Source organism: Furipterus horrens, unplaced genomic scaffold (genome assembly GCF_987537825.1).
Source record: "Furipterus horrens unplaced genomic scaffold, mFurHor1.1.pri manual_scaffold_5, whole genome shotgun sequence".
In the NCBI taxonomy this organism is placed as follows: domain Eukaryota; kingdom Metazoa; phylum Chordata; class Mammalia; order Chiroptera; family Furipteridae; genus Furipterus; species Furipterus horrens.
The window spans coordinates 133,960,098-133,981,406 of NW_028327175.1; the positions used below are offsets into that span (position 1 = coordinate 133,960,098).

The following is a 21,309-nucleotide window of genomic DNA, read 5'->3' on the forward strand; positions in this document are numbered from 1 at the left end:
GTGAACGAGTACTCTTGGCACGAGTCGCTGAGAAGGCTGGCTAGGGGCGTGAGTTCGCTCCACCAAGCACCAAAACAGAGAAGAAGAAAAAAAAAGAAAGAAAAAAGAAAAAAAAAAAAAAAAAAAAAAAAAAAAAAAAGAAAGAGCGAGAGAGCAAGAGGGGGGGAAAGGAAGGGGAAAAAAAAAGGGGGGGGGGAATAGCCGACAGACACACACTTTAGATAAGGACAATTAGTCACCGGCGAGACCCTGTGGGAAGACAGGTTTAAATCAGAGGGATTTAATGAGGGTGCTCTGTGCCTTCCCTGAAGCCATGCCCTACAGCAACTCCCGCCCCCCCGCGTGCCTAGCCCCGGTGGCTCTCTTCTTGGCTCTGTTGCTCCATCTCTTCCTTTCCTCCCAAGCTGGAGACAGGAGACCCTTGCCTGTAGACAGAGCTCCAGGTTTGAAGGAAAAGACTCTGATTCTACTTGATGTGAGCACCAAGAACCCAATCAGGACAGTCAATGAGAACTTCCTCTCTCTGCAGCTGGATCCGTCCATCATTCATGATGGCTGGCTCGATTTCTTAAGGTAAGGCAGGGGCTTCGATGGATTTTTTAAAAAAGTAACAACCCCCACCCCTCCCTATCTCTCATTCCAAAGGGGGAAGAAGAAAAAAATAAACCAAGCAGATCTCTCAAAGAGAAGAAAGGAGGTTTCCCTCCTCCTGGAATATTTGCTGTGAGGCTGTAACTGGTGATTGAGAAAAGCAATGTTTTCTATTAAGATGCACATGTTTGCAATGCAGAAGGCATTTCAGAAACTTATCAGTTATGACTGAAAAAATGTTGTGCTTACATATACCCACAATTAGCCTCCCCATCTTCTGAAAAAGAAACAAGAGGTTCAGGGCAGTTATAAAAATGAAGAAAAGGTCTCGAGCAACAAAGACCCGAGAGGAATGGGTGTGTGTATGTGTGTGAGAGAGTGCGTGTCTGCATGTGTCTGTGAGTGTTCAAGCGGGGAATCGCACGAAAGTGGAATTTTCCACGGAAAGATAGTTTCGTCAGTTCTCTCCCACTCCCAGACAGAAAACGAATTTAAACTGAGGCTTGAGCTGTGGACAAGTTGGGTCGGATTAAAAATTTTTTATCTTATATATAGCCTCCACTGCCTACAGACTTAAGGACTTTGTGATATGCTTTTGAAATAGACTTGAATGGCCCTCCAGTCCCTCCTCCTTAAATCTCCTGCGGTAACTGCATAGTTTAGTTTTTCTTTAAAGAAAAAAAAAAAAATCCTCGCTCAGGTCATGGCGTATATAAGGAGAGCGGAAAGGGTTCTAGAAATACTCCGGGGATGTTTTGGAAGTCTGAACCGGCACTGGCGGATTGGCAAACCGGAGGGTTGTGCTCACGGACCCCCTGACTCTAGGGCTTGGAATCTAGCTGGATTGACCCTCTCCCCCGTCCTTAATGTTCAGCAGTCAGGGGACCACGATCCCCTCCCATCAGGGACAGAGTTGCCATGTGAAAAAGAAAAAAGAAAAAGAAATCGTCTGCAATGTCGAAGCCAAGGGTTGAGTTTTTAAAAATTCCCTCCAAATGGGAGCCTCGGCTGTGGGTTTTCCCGAAGAGTCCTGAGCGCTCTCAGTCCCATTTCTCCGCCCCGAGGCCGCGTCCACCGCGCGTCTTGCGTGAGTATCTTTCAGTCCCGGCGAGAAGCTGAGTTTTGCTTCTCGCGTGCGCCCGCCCCTCCGCCCTCAGAGTCTCCTCCGGCTTCTGCCGGGTCAGCGGGCGCGGCAGGTAGCAGGAGGCACAACGTGGGCGCTCCTTCCACGTGAGGCAAGCGTTGTGTGGGGAGTGGGCTGCTGCCGCCGCTGAGGCCGGCTCGGTTGCTGCCCGCGCCTCGGGTGGGAGGGCGGGAACAGCTCCGCGCCCCCTGCCGCCCTCCTTGGAAGCATTTCTGAAGCAGAGCCCGTCCCCAGGTGGGGGGCCGCAGGGATTTGCCGAAATAGAAGCCCTACTAGCATTGCGCTTCTCCAGCTGCGCGGACTCTTTCAGGATTCTTTTTTTTTTTTTTTTTTAAACCATCCTGTTCATGCCAAATCTTTGCCACAGAAGCGATTCTGGAAGGCGGCATTGGGGGGAGACGCCGTGGCGGGGTGCGTTTGTATTGGCTGCAGAGGCTTCCGGACGGACTGTTGCTGGAAACGGCGTTTCCACGGGGCTGGGCTGGCGCGGGTGTCTTCTCTGCCTGGCGAGGGCCCGCGCGCCACCCGCCCGCGCCGCCCCGGAACGCGGTCCCGTGCGGCCAACGCGTCTCAGAAGGTCCCTAAACGGAACCACCGGCTGTGTTCCTCTTCCTCATCCACCCCCTTTATGATACTCTTTAGTTTTTCCATTTGGATATGGATGTTGTTAAGAACCTGAACCAGCAAAGCGTTAAAAATAAATAACAGATCTGGAACTCAGCAGCTGATTTCCTTAGCTCTGGGCATCTGCATTGCTCCTTTCCCACCCCTTTCCTAAGTAGCAGCGCTTGGTTTAAAAAAACAAACAAAAAATAAAAAACAAACGAACCAAAAACCTATTTCTGGAAATCCTGCACCTAAATAGAGGTAAATGTTATTGTTCTGGTGCTCCTCGAGTTTCCTCCGACGCCTAGGTTCCACATTTCGGCAAACTTCATTTTCCCCATCGCTTCCAAATGACCCCAGGTGTGAAGGAGAAAAGATAGAGCCCAACTGGGGGGTGGGTGGGTGTTGGAGAAAAGAATGATACTTTTCTGAGATCAGTCTGACTTCCTTGCGGGGGTCAAAGAGACATTGACATTATTGTACAAGGCAGGGATGGGGAGTGTTCGCAGAAAGGCAAGGATTTACCCTGGTATTCTCTCTCCCCCAGGGATTTGGGAGATGGACGCGGCTGCTATAAAGTAGTGGAAAAGGAAAATCAACTTTGGCTCTAAAAAACAAAGTCAGAATCAACTTGACCTCAGGTGCCTGGTCTGAGAGAAAAAAAAGACAGGTTTCACCTTCTCTGCTGAAGTTGTGGTGCCCCTGGGGCCGAGGAGGCGGATCTCCGGTTTCAAGTCGGAGTCCTGGGGTCCGCGCTGTGCGTCTCCTTCAGGAGCGTTTTCCGCAGAACAGGGCAGTTGCGCCTTAACCCCGTGTTCTCAGAAGTGTCTCCCCCCAAACCCATACACAATACACAATTGACAAATACAGTCTAACCCTTTGGAAATTAGCACATTTGGCGACGAGCGTCGGGGTGTCGGAGCGAGGGGGTCACGGCCCGCAGGGCGAAGGAGGCGTAGCCCCCCGGGAGCCCGGCGGCCAACGGCAGGGTGGGCAGGGGCGCGGGTCGCACGCGGAAGGCCGGGGCGGCCAGGGGCCAGAGCAGGCGGCGGGCTGGGGTGGACACCGAACCTCGGCTAGGTCGCCCGCAGAGAGTGGGAAGAGGGCCTTACCGGGTGCCCCACGGCCTCCCGCCTTCCCTCGGGATCTTTCTCTTTCTCTGTCCCTGCAGCTCCAAGCGTCTCGTGACCCTAGCCAGGGGACTTTCGCCCGCCTTTCTGCGCTTCGGGGGCAAACGCACTGACTTCTTGCAGTTCCAGAACCTGAGGAACCCGGCGAAAAGTCGCGGGGGCCCCGGCCCGGATTACTATCTCAAAAACTACGAGGATGGTGAGAAACTTGCTTCCCATTCTCGTGCTATGGGGAAAGTCTGGGGAGTGGGAGCGAGCAGTGGTGTGTGTGTGGGGGGCGGGGGCGGGCGGGGGCAGAAAGATTTGGAGGAGAGCCCGGTAGAAGCTCACCTGAAAAGCTGGTAGCTGCGGGCAAGGGCACACCAGACTGTGGGACTCCTGAGGGCTCCCAGGTAGTCCAGGTCCCCGCTGCTGGCCTTCCACTGGGCTGCTGAGTTCCGAGGCCATTAACTGACAGCCAACACTTCTGGTAGGCTGGTCCTGTGGGGAGAAGATGTAGTGGGTTTCTTGGAGGGGAAAAAAAGAAAAAGAAAATACAGGCAGGTTGATAGGTTACTAAAGGGCCAGGTTTACGTTTCATTCCTAAAATTCTAGAAAAAAGTAGTTGTTGTTTTTCTTATTTCTTGCTTTCCTGAGATAGGGTCCTTTTTTTTGAAACCCACTCTAAACTTTTCTGGAATAATCCCTTTTAGATTGGTCCCTTGTTAGAGAGGGTTTTAAAATCTCCACATGGGTTCTCTTTCAGACCGCCTAATCTCAGAGTCGCATTTTTTAAATTTTATTTTAGAATGAGATTATAAATGCCAGCCTTTTTTTCCTGCTAAGATCAGATGAGTTAAGCATTGGGCTTTGAAAACTGCAAATCCTGTTCCAGCGTGAGAGGCCAATCTTTTTAGGTATTTTTACTAGGGAAAAATTGAAAATAGTATTTTAAAATTTGTTTAGAGGATTTGGTGTTAATATCCATGAACTTTCTTGTGGGTAAAGGCATATGCTTTTTTCATACAGGCAAGGTGGGAATTGGTGGCTCCCCAGCCACTGAAGCTGTTTAAATTGGATAAAAGAGGCATTAGTGCCCATTCCTGGAGGGCTGTCTCTATCCTGCTGTTCCTTCTCATACGTGAGCTACAGTTTTATTTTCAAAGGGTTCAGGGACAGTTTCTCAGCGCTCACTGGATTTTGTTGCATCTTGTCCTTATAAATCAGTGAAACGGGGAAATGCTGTTATATTTTCTGGGGCTTCACTGAGTGGGAATTCTAGAGAGGTATTGGGATTTATTTCAAGGGTGGCTGAGAAGCCTTTTTTTTTTTTTTTTTTTTTTTTTAAGTGCAAGAGTGTAGAAATACAGCAAGGCTGAGGCTTCTTGAGTTTGAAGTATGCCTAGGACTTCCTCTTTTGTAACATTTGCCAAAATGTGTAGGCATTTAAGGCTACATCTTTTCAAAGGTAAATATCATTACCATAAAAAGTAGATTGCAAGTAGATTTTGCTGTCATTCAGCATAAAATGCTGAAAGGTAGAAGATAATCCTGAACAGCATCTCTGCTGGTAATTTGACCGTGGGTGGGCCTTATAGCTCCCAGGGTCATTGTCAGCTCTGAGATCAGACACAAGAAAGGAAAATATTAATGTTTTCCTGATGAAACAGCTCTTCTTTGAATCCATTTGAAATACTTCCTCTTTAGTTTGTAGGAGAACTTGTAAGAGCCCCAGGGACCACTGCGGGAAAAAGAAACGACCATTATAAGTTATAGGAATTGGCCTTTTTCTCCCAAAGTTGTACCTAGGATTATATTTATGATTCATTGAGAACATGAGATCTCATCTTCAAATGAAGGATACAATTTGTTTCCTTTTGTAAAAGGAGAAAGTGGGCATACACGCGGAGAAAGGAAATTGGCAAAAGACCGTGCCCCATAAAACTTCACAGAATTAAAAATAAAAAAATCAGAAATTGGGGAGGTCTAAGAGATCATTTTTAATCCTCCTACCACTTCAGGGGCCAGTAAAGGATTATTCCATATGGAATCCTCTTCTTGTTTTGTCCAACCTGGCATTAACTATCTCTAGGAATGTAGTTTTCACCACTTCTGTGGGGGAGAGTTCTTCTGTCCCATAGGTTTTTGCCAGCAAATTTATCCTGAGATTTCTCTTTATAAATGTTCCCTAAATATTTATGATTATTTTTGTATTTTTTAGACTTCTACCTTCAAAATAATTTGTGACCTTGGTGTGTCAGCTTCAAAGAAAGGTTTCCTCATAGCTGATTTTTATCTAGACTACCTGGACTTAATTCTTCTTAAACTTTCTTTAAAGTCAGTCCTTCCAGACACTAATCTGTTTTATTGCTCCTAGCTGAACCCCTTTTGATTTATGTCTCTCTGGTAATAAGATGCTCTGAACTATATCAGTGTTTGAGGCCTTCGCAGAGTTAAAGAGAGTGGGAATGCCCTATTTCTGCCCTTTGATGCTCATATATCCTTAAATCACCCGTGTTGTCTTTGTTGCATGTTGCGTTGCAGAAGTCAAGGCAAAATTGTCTTCGGTATATTCTCAGCAATTCTGAAAAATTATACTTCAGTTGTTACTTTTCATTCACTGGTAATTGTCATCATCACGAGCATCTTAAAATAATTAGGTGTTCTTAGTAAATGGCATTTAGGCATAAGTACCTCATTTAAAAAAAGATGTACTTACTTAAAACATAGTGTTGTATAATAGCAGAAAGTCATGTGGCTTCTATTTTCCAAGTGCTTTTTAAGCACTTTAATGCAAGTGCATTTTCTCTTTCTAAAGCCACTGTTTATCACTTTGGGAGCTTCTCTGTTACTCTTTTAATACACTCTGCTTAAGCAACTTAAATTTCATACAAATATGGTGATGATGGAGGAAATAAAAATTGGATTGTTCTTCATACCTTGGAATCTTACCCTTTGCCTAACTTCCTCTCTGTTCTGTGATGTTATGCTTAACTTGCTCCCAACAAAGAAATCTTGGACTAATCTTTTGTTTGTAAGTTTATTTTGCTCCACTCTGACCTTCTTTGTTACATATCCAGTGTGCTTTCTTTATATACCTGTCTCTTTACTGCCATAACCATATCTTTAATTAAGATGTATACCATTGATCACGCACATCAAAAGCTAGCTTAGTATTTCTAAAATGTCACATTCATATGTCCTTCTTTAAAAACTTTTTTTTTCAGTTACAGTTGACAGAAGAATATCATATTAGTTTCAGGTGTATCATGTCACTCTTTCACTCAAAAACTTTGATTATTTTTGGATTCCTTACAGAAAATGTTCAAACTCCTCAACTTGGCATTCAAAGCCTTTTACATTTCAATCTCAGCTTACCTTCTGTACCTTATGTTTTCATGTACCTTTTATTACAACCCTACTAGATTTCAGTGTCTTCTTAAAGCACTGTCTCAACCCCATACCTTTGTTCAGCTGGTATAGCTCCGCTTTGAATGCTTTTCTTTTGGCTTTGTTCAAATCTCATCCACTACTCTGCCCAATTCCTAAAGGCCTATTCCAAAATGCCCCTTATTTTCACAAAGCTTTTCCTGAACAGGGCATTCCGTGGTGATCTCTTCTTTCTCTGGGCCATTGAAGCTTTTAACTCTCTGCTGTTCCTTTGGTCCCTTCTGCCTTGTTTTGCTCTTTAACTTTTCACACATATATGTTTGTTTACTTTTCCAACTAGAATGTACATTGTTTATAAGAAGGGCTCATGTCTAATTATTGTGTATCCCAAAATGTCTAGCATTATGTAAGATACATAGTAGCACTTAAGCAAATATTTTTGGATACATAATAGGGTATCAGAACACTGTTAAAGGAAGTGGGAAAATGGAGGTGACCAATGGAGAAATGAATGAATATTCTATTTATTTTTCATTTTCAATGCATGTTCCCATGAAGTCCATTCTTAAAGCTTAGTTTAATGATAGTCTTCATTATTTTAACTATGTATGCATTATCTTTGGCAGTCTAAGTTGTCTTGGTTTCATGCTCAGCAGTAAGTCAAATTTACCACGTGGTTTAAAGCCTTGCACTGGACCCACACTATTTTTAAAAATTGTATCTGTGTTTTCTTTGCTTTTCCTTTTTAGCCTTATGTAATTTCTATGCCTAACTTTCCAATTCTTGATTTAATAGTGCCTTTTCACAAGTTTAATGCAAGTGCATTTTCTTCTTTTGAATCTCCATTAAGATTTTTGAATCTTGTTTGTTTTGAATATCCATCTCCTGAAGATTTTCTCTTCAGAGAGCTTCTGAAATCCTAAATGATGAATATTGATGAATGTGAGTATGCTTTGTAAACTCTAAGGCCCCATACAACTAATATTATTGTTCTCCTTTCTCCAGTAACTCTTCCCAGTCTTAGTAGAGGTGAGGTAATTACTTCGTTTTCTTTTTATCCCCATTGCAGTAATTAAGCATATGATATAAGAATGGCACACCTGCTAAAATATGTATTTGCCTTGAACTTATCCATCTTTCATTATCTCATTTCACATAAATGTTTCTTGAAATTAAATTATATTTAAGTATTTATTTTCTACTTTGTGTTTAGGTTTATGCTGGACAAAGAATGGTAGAATATCAAATAAATAAAAGCTATTGTCCTAAATTACCATTAGAACACAAAATGAAAACTGCTATAGGCAAGATCTAGTGGGTGTTAAAATAAATAGAGGAAACTCTAAGGTAAAACTTTAAGGTAGCCTCCAGAATATTTATTGATTAATAATTGTGGTGGTTTTATCATATGTTCTCAAATTCTCTGATACTTCTCCCTCTAGTATATGGTGATTGACTTCTCTCCTCTTGAGTATAGACTGGCTTTAATCACTTTCTTCTTAAAAGAGTCATACAAAGGAAAATGTTAACTTTATGGTGGAGAAACTGGCAAACATTTCAGTAAAGTGATCAAGGTTAACATCAGCAGTAAGTCATGTTGACATCATGTATTTCCTGATATGATGTGATGAAGGGTACTTCTCCTTTGTGATATTCTTCCCCCAAATCCATAACTCTGTAAGTCTGAGAAAATGCTAGTAAAACCCAAATTGAAGGGCACTACAAAATACCTGACCTGACCCTTCAAAATACACTGCTCCTGTTGCCAATGAATGAATAGCTTAGGGAGATAATATTACTTATAAAACTAAAGAGTAACCCAAAGACAATATATAATAGAGTGCTAAGTCGAACAAAGTAGTTTGCCAAGGCATAAAAGTAAAAGTAGAGATGAATATGGGCTAGACTTAGATGGGAGTTAGGTTGGGCCTTTTTAAAAATGGGGAGATACTGGAGGAAGAGACGAGCAGAGAGGACATTTAAATTCAAAGGAAAGAGCATGAACCAAAGCCTAAGTATGTGTTTGGACAGTAAAGAGACCACCTTGGCTTCATAGGAAGTACATGTTAGAAATTATCTTAGTTCGTGTTGCTAGAATCCTGTCAATTATTTTAATAGAAGCTCATTTGCACATTTGTGTTAATTCAGAAATGTTTGTAGTTTTAAAGATATATAAAAATGAAGTGTATGTTAGAAATTATGCTAAGAAAAAGCTCATATTGCTAGAATTATGCCTAAATTGTGTTTTAAAAAGTTTGAATATATTTCTATTAGCTCTAAAATATGAATTTTCAAAGAAGAAAGTACATGTGTGAGAGTAAATTGTTGGTTGGATGAATCCAAATCAGATTATGAGAATATTGCATTAGGCATAGTAAAATGGAATTGGCCCATTAGAACATAGAGTCTGTTTTAAGTTCTTTTACTCTACTGGAGAAGGGAAGAACATTTTTCAGCATGATCAGTGACCCTTGCCCTCTCCTGTTGTCCTTTTCCAAATCACTGCACACATTTACATACTCTTAACTATTGTGTTAAAATTGCACTTGGTGAGGTTTGAATTATGAAGTATGTTTGAAAAATATTTAAAATTGAATTATTGAGGACTTTTGGCCAAGATGGAGGCATAGATAAACATGGCTTGCCTCCTTGCACAACTACATCAAAACTACAACTAAAATATAGAACAACCAACACTCAGAACTGTCAGAAATCGAGTTGAATGGAAGTCTAACAACTATGGAATTAAAGAAAGCACATTCATCCAGATTGGTAGGAGGGGTGGAGATGCAGAATGGGCTGGTCCTATACCCACGTGTGGTGGATAAAAATTTGGGAGGGATATCTTGGGAGTGAGGATCCCAGTCCCACACCAGGCCCCCCAGCTCAGGGTCCTGATGCCAGGAAGATAAGTCCCCATGACTACTGGCTGCAAAATCCAGTGGAGGTTGAGTTGGTAGAAGAAACTCTGGACACTCAAGCAGTTTCTCTTAAAAAACCCACACACAGGCTTACCCAGACTTATTCCCTCTAAGCTCCAACAATGAGGTAGCAGCTTAAAAGACACCAGTGTCATACAGGGAGGAGCTGACATGTCTAGCATCAAGGTGAGAGCTGGGGGACAGCTACAGACCATGTCAGAGTGCCACTACTCTGCCCCTGAATAGCTGAACCTCCATGGAGAGTAGAGGTTGGTGACCAGTGGTCACAGCAAGTCCTTGCAGCTCACTGGCCTGGGTAAGTCCCTCCCATTAACCTGCCAACAGCAATCAAGGCTCAATTACAAGAGGATGGTGTACTCAGCCCACATGAAGAGTGCACCCCAAGTACACAGCTTGGGTGATAGGGGATGCTGTGTCATGGGACCCTATGGACACCTACTATATTAGGCAGTGCTACCGAGACATGGAGGCTGCCAAAATAAGGAGACAAAGAAACATGGCTCAAATGAAAGGACAGATCAAAACTCCAGAAAAAGAGCTAAACAAAATGATGATATAAGCAATATATCAGATGCAGAGTTCAAAACACTGGTTATAAGGATGCTCAAAGCACTTAGTGAGGACCTCAGCAGCATAAAAAAGATCCAGTCAGAAACAAAGGGTACACTGGTTGAAATAACAATTTACAGGGAAACAATAGTAGAGTGGATGAAGCTGAGAATCAAATCAAGATTTGTAACATAAGGAACCAAAAAACAACCAATCAGAACAACAAAAAGAAAAAACAATCCCCTTTCTGCCCCCCCCCAAATGAGGATAGTGTAAGCAGTTTCTGGGGCAATTTCAAGTGCTCCAAAATTTGCATTATAGGGGTGCCAGAAGGAGAAGAGAAACATCAAGAAATTGGAAATCTATTTGAAAAAATAATGAAAGAAAACTTCCCTAATTTGGAGAAGGAAACAGATATATAAGTCCAGGAAGCACAGAAAGTCCCAAACAAGATGGATGCAAAGAAGCCCATTCCAAGACACATCATAATTAAAATGCCAAAGATTAAAGATAAAGAGAGAATCTTAAAACTGGCAAGAGAAAAGCAGTTAGTTACCTACAAGGAGTTCCTTATAAGACCTATTTCTCAAAAGAAACTTTGCAGGCTAGAAGGGACTGGCAAGAAATATTCAAAGTTATGAAATGCAGGAACCTACAGTCAAGATTGCTCTACCCAGCAAAGATATAATTTAGTATCAAAGGGCAGATAAATAACTTCCCAGACAAGAAAGGATTAAAGGAGTTCATTATCATCAAACCATTATTATATGAAATGTTAAAGGGACTTATTTAAGAAAAAGAAGATCTGAACTATGAACAATAAAATGGCAATAAATACATATTTATCAACAATTGAATCTAAAAAACAAACCAAACAAGAACAGAGACATGGATATGGAGAGCGTTTTGATGGTTGCCAGATGAGAGAGGGGTGTAGGGGAATTGGTTTAAGAGGTGAGAGAGGATTAAGAAGTACAAATAGGTAGTTACAAATAGCCATGGGGATGTAAAGTACAGTATAGGAAATGGAGTAGCTGAAGAACTTATTATACCCATGATCCATGGACATGAACAATGGTGTGGGGATCACCCGAGGGAGTGGGGGTGCTGTGTGAAGGGACAAGAGGGGGAACAATTGGGACAACTGTAATAGCGTAATCAATAAAATATAATTTAAAATAAAATAAAATTGTTAATTTGATTTTTCTATTACAGGGTTTATAAAATAAAGAAAAAGTTTTAGAATTTGCTTGATAATTTTTGTTACCCTTCTTTTATAGTGTAAAAATAGCCTAGTATTTTATTATATTCATTCACTCATGAATCTGTTTATAGAACAGGCATCCAGTTTCAGGCTCCTGTTTGACACTGAGGCTGGGAGAATGAATGAGGTACTACTGACCTCTTGTCACTTAGGCAGCATCAATCAAAAGCAGTTTCTATAAATTTTTAGGTCCATGAAAAGCCTTCATTTCAACTTTATCATTTTGCATTTATGATTTGTCTGCCAGCAACTTCAGGATTTGATATAAATTTAATATTGTATTAAAGGATGCATTTTTTATAATGTTTGAAATATGGTGACCAGGTCCTGAGTGCCAGTTGCAGCTCACTGTAGAATTTGAATGTGGTATCTCATGACAAAGATATAGTCAATCATGTCTTTTTAGTCAAAATTTAGTCATTGTGACCATCTGTATAGTAGAGATCATGATACTCTGATCTATTGCTTGTAGAGGTGGCTTCATTAATTTCTGTGAATCAAAAAGTTCAGGAAACAAACTTCTCAGTCTCAGCTTCATTTGTGTAATTATCACCTGGTCATCGGTAATTTACAAACAGTTGTGTGTTTCTGTACTACACAAATTGTGCTTCTGTTGCCAATACCAAATATCATTATTTTTCTTGCCAAATTTGTTTAAATTCTCTCTCCTGTTCTGCCAAGCACTCCTGTTGGGATGGGTACCTCATAAGGAAAAGAAGTTTTTTTTCAAAGTTCCCTGGGCCTGTCCGTTTAGTCTGCCAGTTACATGGTCTGGGCTCTTGGAGTCAGGAGCCTCTTCTGAAAATCCTTCATCAATGGACTAAATGTTAAGAATCTTAATTTCAGTGCTTCCTATGCCTTAATCAAGTTTTCAGCTCTCTCAGTCTATGAGACTCTGTGTATGAAAGTGTATGTGGTGAGGGGAGGGATGGTAGAGGGGGAGAAAGGAAGGAGGGAGGGGAAGAGAGAGAGAGAGAATATGAATATATGAGCAGGAGAATTTGGTGTGTTTTCTTTCTTGCACTCATTCGTGGATTGTGACATAGGCAAAATAAAAACATTTCTAGATTAGTGGCTAGTGCTGTAGAAGGTGAAGCTACTTGTTTATCTTTTAATTTCATGATCTGATTGAGTTGGGTTCAATTCTGTTTAGTTTTCTTCACTCTAGTAGAGTGAAAAACAGGATAATTTTGTTGAATTTTTAAAACATTTTTTGATTATCAGCTGTATCCAAACTTAGTGCTAGATATTGGGGCTACCAAGAGGAATAAAACATGAACTGTACTATCAAAGTCAGAGAAGGAAAACTCTGACTCCAAAAAACCTCCGCTGCCTTGCGGCATACCTCTTCAGGGGAAAGGCTAAGGGAGTAAACCCCGACAGAAAATCCGGAGCCGGAGTCCCTAAGGCGGTTTGACGTTGTAGTCAACACCGGCAACTCCTGCGGCACACCTGAAGCCAAGCTGTATTGACTCCGTCTTTCCCTTGGACCCTTCAGCTGCGAAGAGAGGGGGGGTCTGCTGCATGGGCAACAGCAGACCCTCCATATCACCCTGCCCAGGCTCTGTAGCTTCAGCTTCACTGGAGAGGACACTCCAGCGTCATCGCAAGATGTCGATTCAACACGGGAGGAGACAGATACCGTGTCACTCCCGAGTTGGACTGCACAGCCATTCTCGGCGGTGCAGATAGACTCTTAAGAAGCTACACCATCGTCTCTCGAGACGGACGGCTGCCGACGACGACAACTATCAAAGTGCTCTGGTCTTACATATTCAGCAGAATTTCAGTGGTCTGTCTCTAGTATCACTGCTATACTTTAGTTAGACTAATTTTTGCCCAGTCTCTTCACTTTGCTCATATGATACTCTTCACCTTGAATAGACATTTTCCTTCTTGAATTAAAAATTTTGCTTGTCCTTCAAGCTCTACCGAAGCCCCCTCTTTCATTAAGCCTTCTGCTAAGCCAATCTCCATTAATCCCTGCTTCATTTTCTGAATTTTTCTGAAATTCTTCTTGAATACTTGATTCAATTTGGCCCAAGTGCTTTACATTTATGTTTGATTGACTTAAGCAGACAATTTTTGTCTCTAGGAATTTACAATCAAAACACACTGGCATTGACATGCACATAAAACCCATATAGAGATAATTATCATCACAGTGCATAGAACAGACACATTAAGTCAAACAAAGTATATTATTTATAAACATTAATGCATGTGTTTTGCTTTTTGTGTGGCAAAGAATGAAAAATATAAGCTCCGTATTTAGAAAAGATGGGGATATATATCTTGAAGGAGTTGCAGATTAAATCAGTACCTTGTTTTCACTTACTCTGAGAAAGCAGAAACACCTTGAAGGACACAAGGTGAGACTGGAAGTCTGGGAAAAGGTAAAGTGCCCAGATTGGGGGCATTATTCTGAAATATGAAAGAATGGATCTTTTCCTGCAGCTTAATAACATAACATTACCTAACATTATTGAGTGCTGATTATGTGCCAGGTACTATTTTAAGTAGTTTGCATGAATTAATAGATTTAATCCTTTTAGCAACCCTGTGAAGAAAGTGCTCTTTTCCCCATTTGACAAATGGAGGCAGAGTGGTTAAGTAGCTTGCCCAAGTGATCACCCTGCTAATGTGGTGTGAAACAGGGACTCAGTGACATCTTTCACCAATGGAGCCACCGCTATGACCTTCACAAGGAGACTTTGGTATTAGTCTCAATTCTTTTACTAACTAACCATATGCCATTGGGGAAATTGTTAACTGTTCTGAAGCCTTCTTCATCTGTGAAATAAAGAGAATTGACTAGATTGTCTACATGTAGTATCTAATTATAAAATTCTACAAGATAAAGATTTCCTCAGATACACAAGACATGCAGGAAATAGTAGCAATAAGAACAAGATAGGATATTTTCAAAGGTTAAAAGATGTACAAGTTGTAAGAGCCATAGTAGTTCAGAATAAGGGGGCATTAAGTGAGATCTGGAGTAGTTAGGACAGGTGCCTAGAGAAGGGATCTTGAGCTGGCCTTAAGGGTGAATACTACTGCTACTAATAATAGCTAAGGTTTGTTCAGCAATTACTGTGTTTGATATCTGTTACCTCCTTTAATTTTTTTTTTACCGTTTTTAATTCTTAAACTGATGAGAAACATGTATGTGTATGAAGAAACTGAGACTCTGAAAAGACATGTGACTTGCTCACGTTCATACAGATGAATAGTTGGTAACCCAGTATTACCCTCTCTTCACCATGCTTTGGTAAGAGAGGGACCCAGCCTTTGATTCATTCATTATTTCATTTATTCACCTATTCATCTATTAGGCACTTAAAAGCCCCATATTAAGCATTGTGGAGCATTAAAAAAAATATGTGCCATAAGCCTTCCTATAAGGATATTTGAAGGCCCCCTGGGTCAGAACACAAAGTAGTTGTTATGTTAAACAATGAAATAATAATCACAGAGAGAGATATGAACAATTGAAAGAGATGGTTGTCACACTTTATGACCTAGTGAAGGAAGAGAAAAACTGATTTAGTGTGAGACAGAACTTATGAGTTTCTCTGGGAAGGAGGTATATTTTGGTCGCAGATGTACTGAAGAGAATAATAGAAATGAATCATCAGCGTTACTGATGTAAGGGGAATGGCAGGAAAAAAATACATAAAAAAAGTATTTGAAAAAACTGTTAGAAAGTTACCATCAAATTGTTGGGTATTTTTAGAATTACTGTATTTTTAAAAAATTTATAAACTGAAACTATATTCTGCCTTCTTCTTTCTTCAAGTTCTAAACCCAGTGAACTCTTGTGAAGGGTAAAGGGAACTGATGATAAAAAGGTTTCAAGAAAACCCTGCCTTTATTTCTCCCTCCCTTTCTTTTTGAACTGAGTGTGTTAAATTCAACTAGAGAACACTTTTATAGCCACTAAAATGAAGAAACCAAGGAGCAAAGAGGTTATATATTCTAGGCAAAGTCTCAGAGGTTATTATTATTTTTAAATACTTTATTTATTTGTTTTGTTTATTTATTTATTTATTTTTGGAGAGAGGGGAAAGGAGAAAGAGAGGGAGAGAAACATCACTGTGTGGTTGCCTCTCACTCACGCCCCCAACTGGGGTCCTGACATGCAACCTAGTCATGTGTCTTGACTGGGAATCGAACCAGCGACACTTGGTTCGCAGGCCAATGCTCAATCCACTTAACCACAACAGCCAGGGCTCAGAGGTTATTTAAGTAACTGTATTGGTAAGTGGCAGAGCTGTGGTTGAATCCAGGACAGTCTCACTCCAAAGCTGATCCCCACCCCCCATAATATCACAGCACAGTTTTCCTCATTTGCCTACCAAGACAGCTTCAAAGTTCTTTCCTCTAGAGGTTTATACTAGGTTGAGTCTGATTTGAAAGTTTGAAAATAGGGTTAAATGAAAATTATTTTTTCCTTGTGGCTGTTTCTATCTGGTTTGGGCAATCATTACCTCATACCTATTCTGTCACCTCTTTCTCAGGGAGCTAGCCTGCTGTGTCATTAATGTTTCTGAAGCTCTCTGTCCTCCTGTGACTGCCCAGCTAGAAACCTTCAGGTACATCCCTTGTCTGCTAACTCAAGTCCTCTTCACTCTTTTCCAGTTTCCAAGGTTCTGTAGAGTCACCCCACCATCCTTGGCCAGCTTCTTCTCTCCTCCTACCAACAGGAACCTGGGCCTGTTCACAAACAGTGTAGCTTCCTGTCACAAAGCTTCTACTCTGCCATTCTCTTAATTTCTAACCCTTTGTATCCCTGACATGCTTCTGTCCACTTTCTAACCATTTCTGAATTCTTTCTCTTTCAAAGTCCAGCTCAAAATTGTCCTCCTCTATGAATTCTTCACTATCTCAGCTCAGAGTGATTTAATTCATTCATTCATTCATTCATTCAATATTTATTGAGCATAAATTTCTAAGGTACTTGTCTACAAATCACTTATTTGGCTATTTTCATATTCTGCCTTATGTTCTCAGGTATCACAAAAAGTGTATATTCATGTAGACATGGCTCTACTCCTAGGTAACAGTGAGGGTATTGATTATATCATTTCTGTTTTTTTCCACAACATCTGGTAGAGTGCCTTTTGCATAGTAGTTGTTCAGTAAATACTTGTTGACTGATTATTTGCCATTTATTTGGTAGCTTAATATGCTAAAAGGAATGACCTCTTTTCCATTCATTGTTTCTAACAAAGCAGTGCTATAGTATTGTATTTCCTTTTCCAAATTGGAACTTGATCTAAATTATTTATTTCCCCCTAACATCTTTTAAAATATCCTCATCCATTTTAATTCTTTTATCTATAATGTTTTCTTTGAGCAAATGTCATGAAAATGGCCACAGCAAAACTAACTCTGGTCATCATACCACGGTTTCCTTCAGTAAAACAAGTGGTTTGTAAAGTTTTGGATACAGATGGAAAGTGACACTAAAAGTATTTTGACTTTTTGTTCAAATAGTGTATTACTGTGATTTAAAAGACATCCTAGCTGAGGATTTCTTGATTCTCTCTGAATTTCACTGATCTTGTTAAAGCTGCTTTGTGAATTTGAATACTAGTCAGCTGAAGAAGAGATTTATAAAAACACCTGGCATATGTTTTGTTAGAAACAGACTAAAGAAGGCACAAGGTAGTCATTTTTTAATAACTCCTTAATCAGTTGTTTGCAGGAGGAAAATAATTACACTTTATATTTGTAATGTTCTTTAAAGATGTTCTGATCCCCACAGAAACTGTGTATAGTTAGTCTTATTTTAAAATTTGACATTTCCATTTTATAAGTGAGAAAACAAATTAAAAGAAGTTGCTCAGAGTAACATGGCTTTTAAGTGGCATAGCTGAAATTGGAACTCAATGCCTCTGCCTTCAAGCTCGACACTTTTTAAAAAAATTATTTGTTTTTAGAGAGAGGAGAAGGGAGGGAGAAAGAGAAAGAGAAACATCAGTATGTGGTTGCCTCTCGCACTACCCCAACTGGGGACCTGGCCCACAACCTAGGCATGTGCCCTGACTGGGAATTGAACCAGCAACCCTTTGGTTCGCAGGTTGGAGCTCAGTCCACTGAGCCACACCAGCCAGGGCCAAGCCCAACACTTTTAAATGAGGTAACAAAGCTAATAATTCCTTCACTCCACCACAATGAACCAGGTGGGTACTGTGGCTCTGTGGTAGTTGGGCCAATGAGACAGATTCTATGAGAAGCTAGGATGGGTTTTTCTGAGAAGCCATTCTGTTCCTAGATGTGCCAGAGTCTGGTTTAGTCCCAGATTCTTGTACCTTTTTGAACTGTTCTTCATTGACAAACTCTTGAACAGGTCATAGAATGCCATTCTTGGAGATCTAGCACCTGAATCTCAGACTCCCTTGAGACTGCGCTCTATTCATGGAGTATAGTTAGAACCAGCCCAAAGAATGGGACAGAGGGGACTTCGAGAGCACTGGGTAGGAGTCTACTATCACTGAAGAGACTTCCAACAAAGAATTTCAAATCCTTGTAAATGCAGATATTCATTAGCTGTCATAGCCCACCCAGTGAGAGGGAGGGGGAGTCTGTTTCATCTAATCATGGAGGAGGCCCATAGTGAGTACGCAGAAGAGCTGGAAATAGAATGTGAACTTTTTGGTGACAAAGTCATTGAACCATGCACACTTTAAAAAAATGTAATTACCACTGCGATAAATTTTTGGGTATCAATCAGTGTCCTAATAACGATGTGGTTTTCATCTGGGTGTTTATTTCCTTGCACTTGTTGAAAAACCAGGTTGTGGACTTATTTGTTCAGCCATTATGAATCCCCTTGGAAAAGTAGACTCAGGTTAAATCCAGGGGGGTATAGATTCAAAAGGAACTGCATACAGGCCAGGCTTAGTCAAGTTAAAATCCATAGGTGAAACTAAACGCATAACCTAAAACCATTAGAAAAATAAGTGCTATTGTTTCATAGAGCATTTGTAGAAGCAAACAAATGACACCCCAGTCCAAAGGTCAGGATTTTCATCAACTTGTACCAGAAAGCTTACACTTATTAAATGTCTTCACTATGGGTTTTTGTGTTAGTGGATGACTGAGGTCTTTTGTTTTTTTCTGTTTTCTTATGGCAATAAAGTTGAAATTTAGCAAGCTTTCAAAATGAAATTTCTCATAGAAGTTATAACCACAGGTTTTAAGTTTTCATCACCTAAATGTGGAACAGAACGATTGAAAAATTTGGGGGAGGGGAAGAGAGAGTTGAGGACACATGTGGTGTGTATCAAGAATCAGTGTAAATCAGGAAGGTGTGGTAAGGGGGATTTCCTGTGTTACAGAACTGCTGAAGTAGTGCTCCTCCACCCTCCATCAACACATTCCAAATGAAGGTGCTGGCTGGCCTTTCCCGACACCTTGCAGAGATGGGTTGCCCCTTGCCTGACACACTGTAGTTTCCTTGAAACTTCGATCAACAATTTGCTCTTAGGAAAAACTCATCCTGCGGATAATGTGTTCTTTGATTGTGTCCTTCCTTTTGTGCCTTATAAGTTTGGCAAGTATCAACCTGTAAGATGAGCCAGACCAGTACATGTGAGCCTGTTCTTTTTTAATCCCTGCTGTAGGATAATTTATTTCCAGCTTTCCAGGTATGATAATAATTACCAAACATTGAGCACTTAAACATCCCAGGTACTGAGCCATAAGCTTTTCAAAGGTAATCAGATTTTCTCCTCAACCCCATAGGCTGGTACTATTATTTGTCCCATTTGATAGAAGGGGTTAGTCAGTGGGGGAGCTTTAGAAAATATTGGGTGCTACACCAATTAAATAAATCTCTGGGGTATAGCTGAGGCATTGAGGTGAAAAATAATCTCCCAAGGTGTTTCTACATTGCACATCAGGGTTATCTCTGGGTGAAGTGATTTGTGTCAGGTACCCCTGCTGGTCTGTTGTGGAGTTCAAATTTAGACAGTTTGAACCTAGAGCCCAGGCATAGCCAACTCTACTGTAGGACCTAAACTTTAATGTGTATGTGATTCACCTGGGGAATCTAGTTAAAAACGAGATTCTGCATTTCTAACAAACTCCTCGGTCTTCCCCTTTACTGTTGGTCTGGAGACCATACTTGGAGTAGCAAGCTTTGCTACTTGATATTAATATTAGTACCTATGATAGCCAGAGGGGAAATGCTCACTGAAAGGCAGCAGGCAGCCAGATGGGGAGCTGGGAGGGGCTTCTCATCCATTTTACTTCAGTGATGATGGCAGGGATCACGGGTTGGTTATATAAACTCAGTGTTTTCCTAGGGCTAAATAACCTGTTTCAGAGTATTTCCCTGTTCCTGAGAGCCCTTGGAACTTTAAGACTGGCAAAACTAGTAAAACTCCACTTGTTGAGGTGTTTTCATCTGTTAGGTAGAGATGTGGGTTGTATTTGCTAAATTGGTCAGCTTTCAAAACCCTTTCCTTAATGGAAAAAAAATACAATAAAGATTAAGTTAAAAAAACAACACCTTTCATCCATTTTTTCAAGGAGTCTTGAAATAAGAGTTACAATAGATGAGAAATTACAAGAAGTTCATGATTTTCAGTGAACTATTTTAATAAATATTTATTAAGCACCTACTGTATAGCATAGTATTTTGTTAATATTGCAATATCCTCTTTCTATAGGATACCAAAATGAATGGAATATTGTTCTTGCTCTGATAGAACTCATAGTTTAGTGGGGGGAAAATGTCAAAATAGATAATGATATGATAGAAATATGAATAGACAGATTACAGAGACAGAAGCAGTAGGCTTTACCTAAAGACTTTATAGGTGTCACCAGACAAATTTACTCTTGTTATTATTTCTGATTGTTGAGATTTCTTCAAGTTTCCTCCATATTACAGAATAGTTTTATAAATTTGAGATTAAGGCTGCAGGTGATTCTCATCAATTATATGCATGAAAAAAAATTGAGATTAAGTGTATTTTCTTCTGGAAACAACAATATCAGTAACATCATCAGCCTACCTTCATTGGGCACTTCAAGGTGCTACAAGCATTATCTCATAATCATTTTTATAAACAGCTTTATTGAGCTATAATTTACATTCCACACAATTTACATACTACTTAAAGTATATACTTCAGTGACTTTTAGTATTTTCGCAGAGTTGTGCAACCACCACCACTATCCATTTTAAAACATTTCATCACTCCAAAAGGAAACCTTGCACCCCTTAGTTATCTCCCTGACACTATCCCCAACCCCTGACCTAGGCAACCACTAATATACCATCTGTTGCGCTGGGTTTGCTATTCTGGATATTTAAAGTGAATGGAAAGAGGAAATGAAGGTGTAGAGAGGTTAAATCTCTTAGAAAAGTCCGCGAAACTAATAAATGCAGAGCTAGGATTTTACACCCAATGCATGCCTTTCATTCCTCCCCTGGAAGGCAGTTTGACTCCAGCAGCTGATTCCTAATGCTTCCTTCACATTACTTTTTCTTAAAAAGTGAACCTAGAACAAACATACAAACAAACAAACCTGCTAAGCCTCTTTTATTGGCTCTTACTATTGACAGTGACATTGTGTAAGGTACTCTTCAAACCGAAGTTGTGTATGGGGGTGGTGCCTCAGGGGGAGCAGTCTTTTTTCCTTTGCGAAAATTCAGTGAAACAGGATACTTTCCTTTGGTCATGGATGCATGCATGG

General features: G+C 40.5%; 1 protein-coding gene across 1 annotated transcript in view; it reads left to right on the top strand.

Moving 5' to 3' along the window:
• Window positions 1–221: 221 nt before the first annotated feature.
• Window positions 222–21,309, top strand: part of HPSE2 (heparanase 2 (inactive)) — a 631,267-nt gene continuing 610,179 nt past the window's right edge. The window contains exons 1-2 of the mRNA XM_090277853.1: window positions 222–573; window positions 3,513–3,670. Coding sequence (XP_090133979.1) covers window positions 284–573; window positions 3,513–3,670 — 448 coding nt within the window. The 5' untranslated portion in view covers window positions 222–283. The remainder of the gene's footprint in view (window positions 574–3,512; window positions 3,671–21,309) is intronic.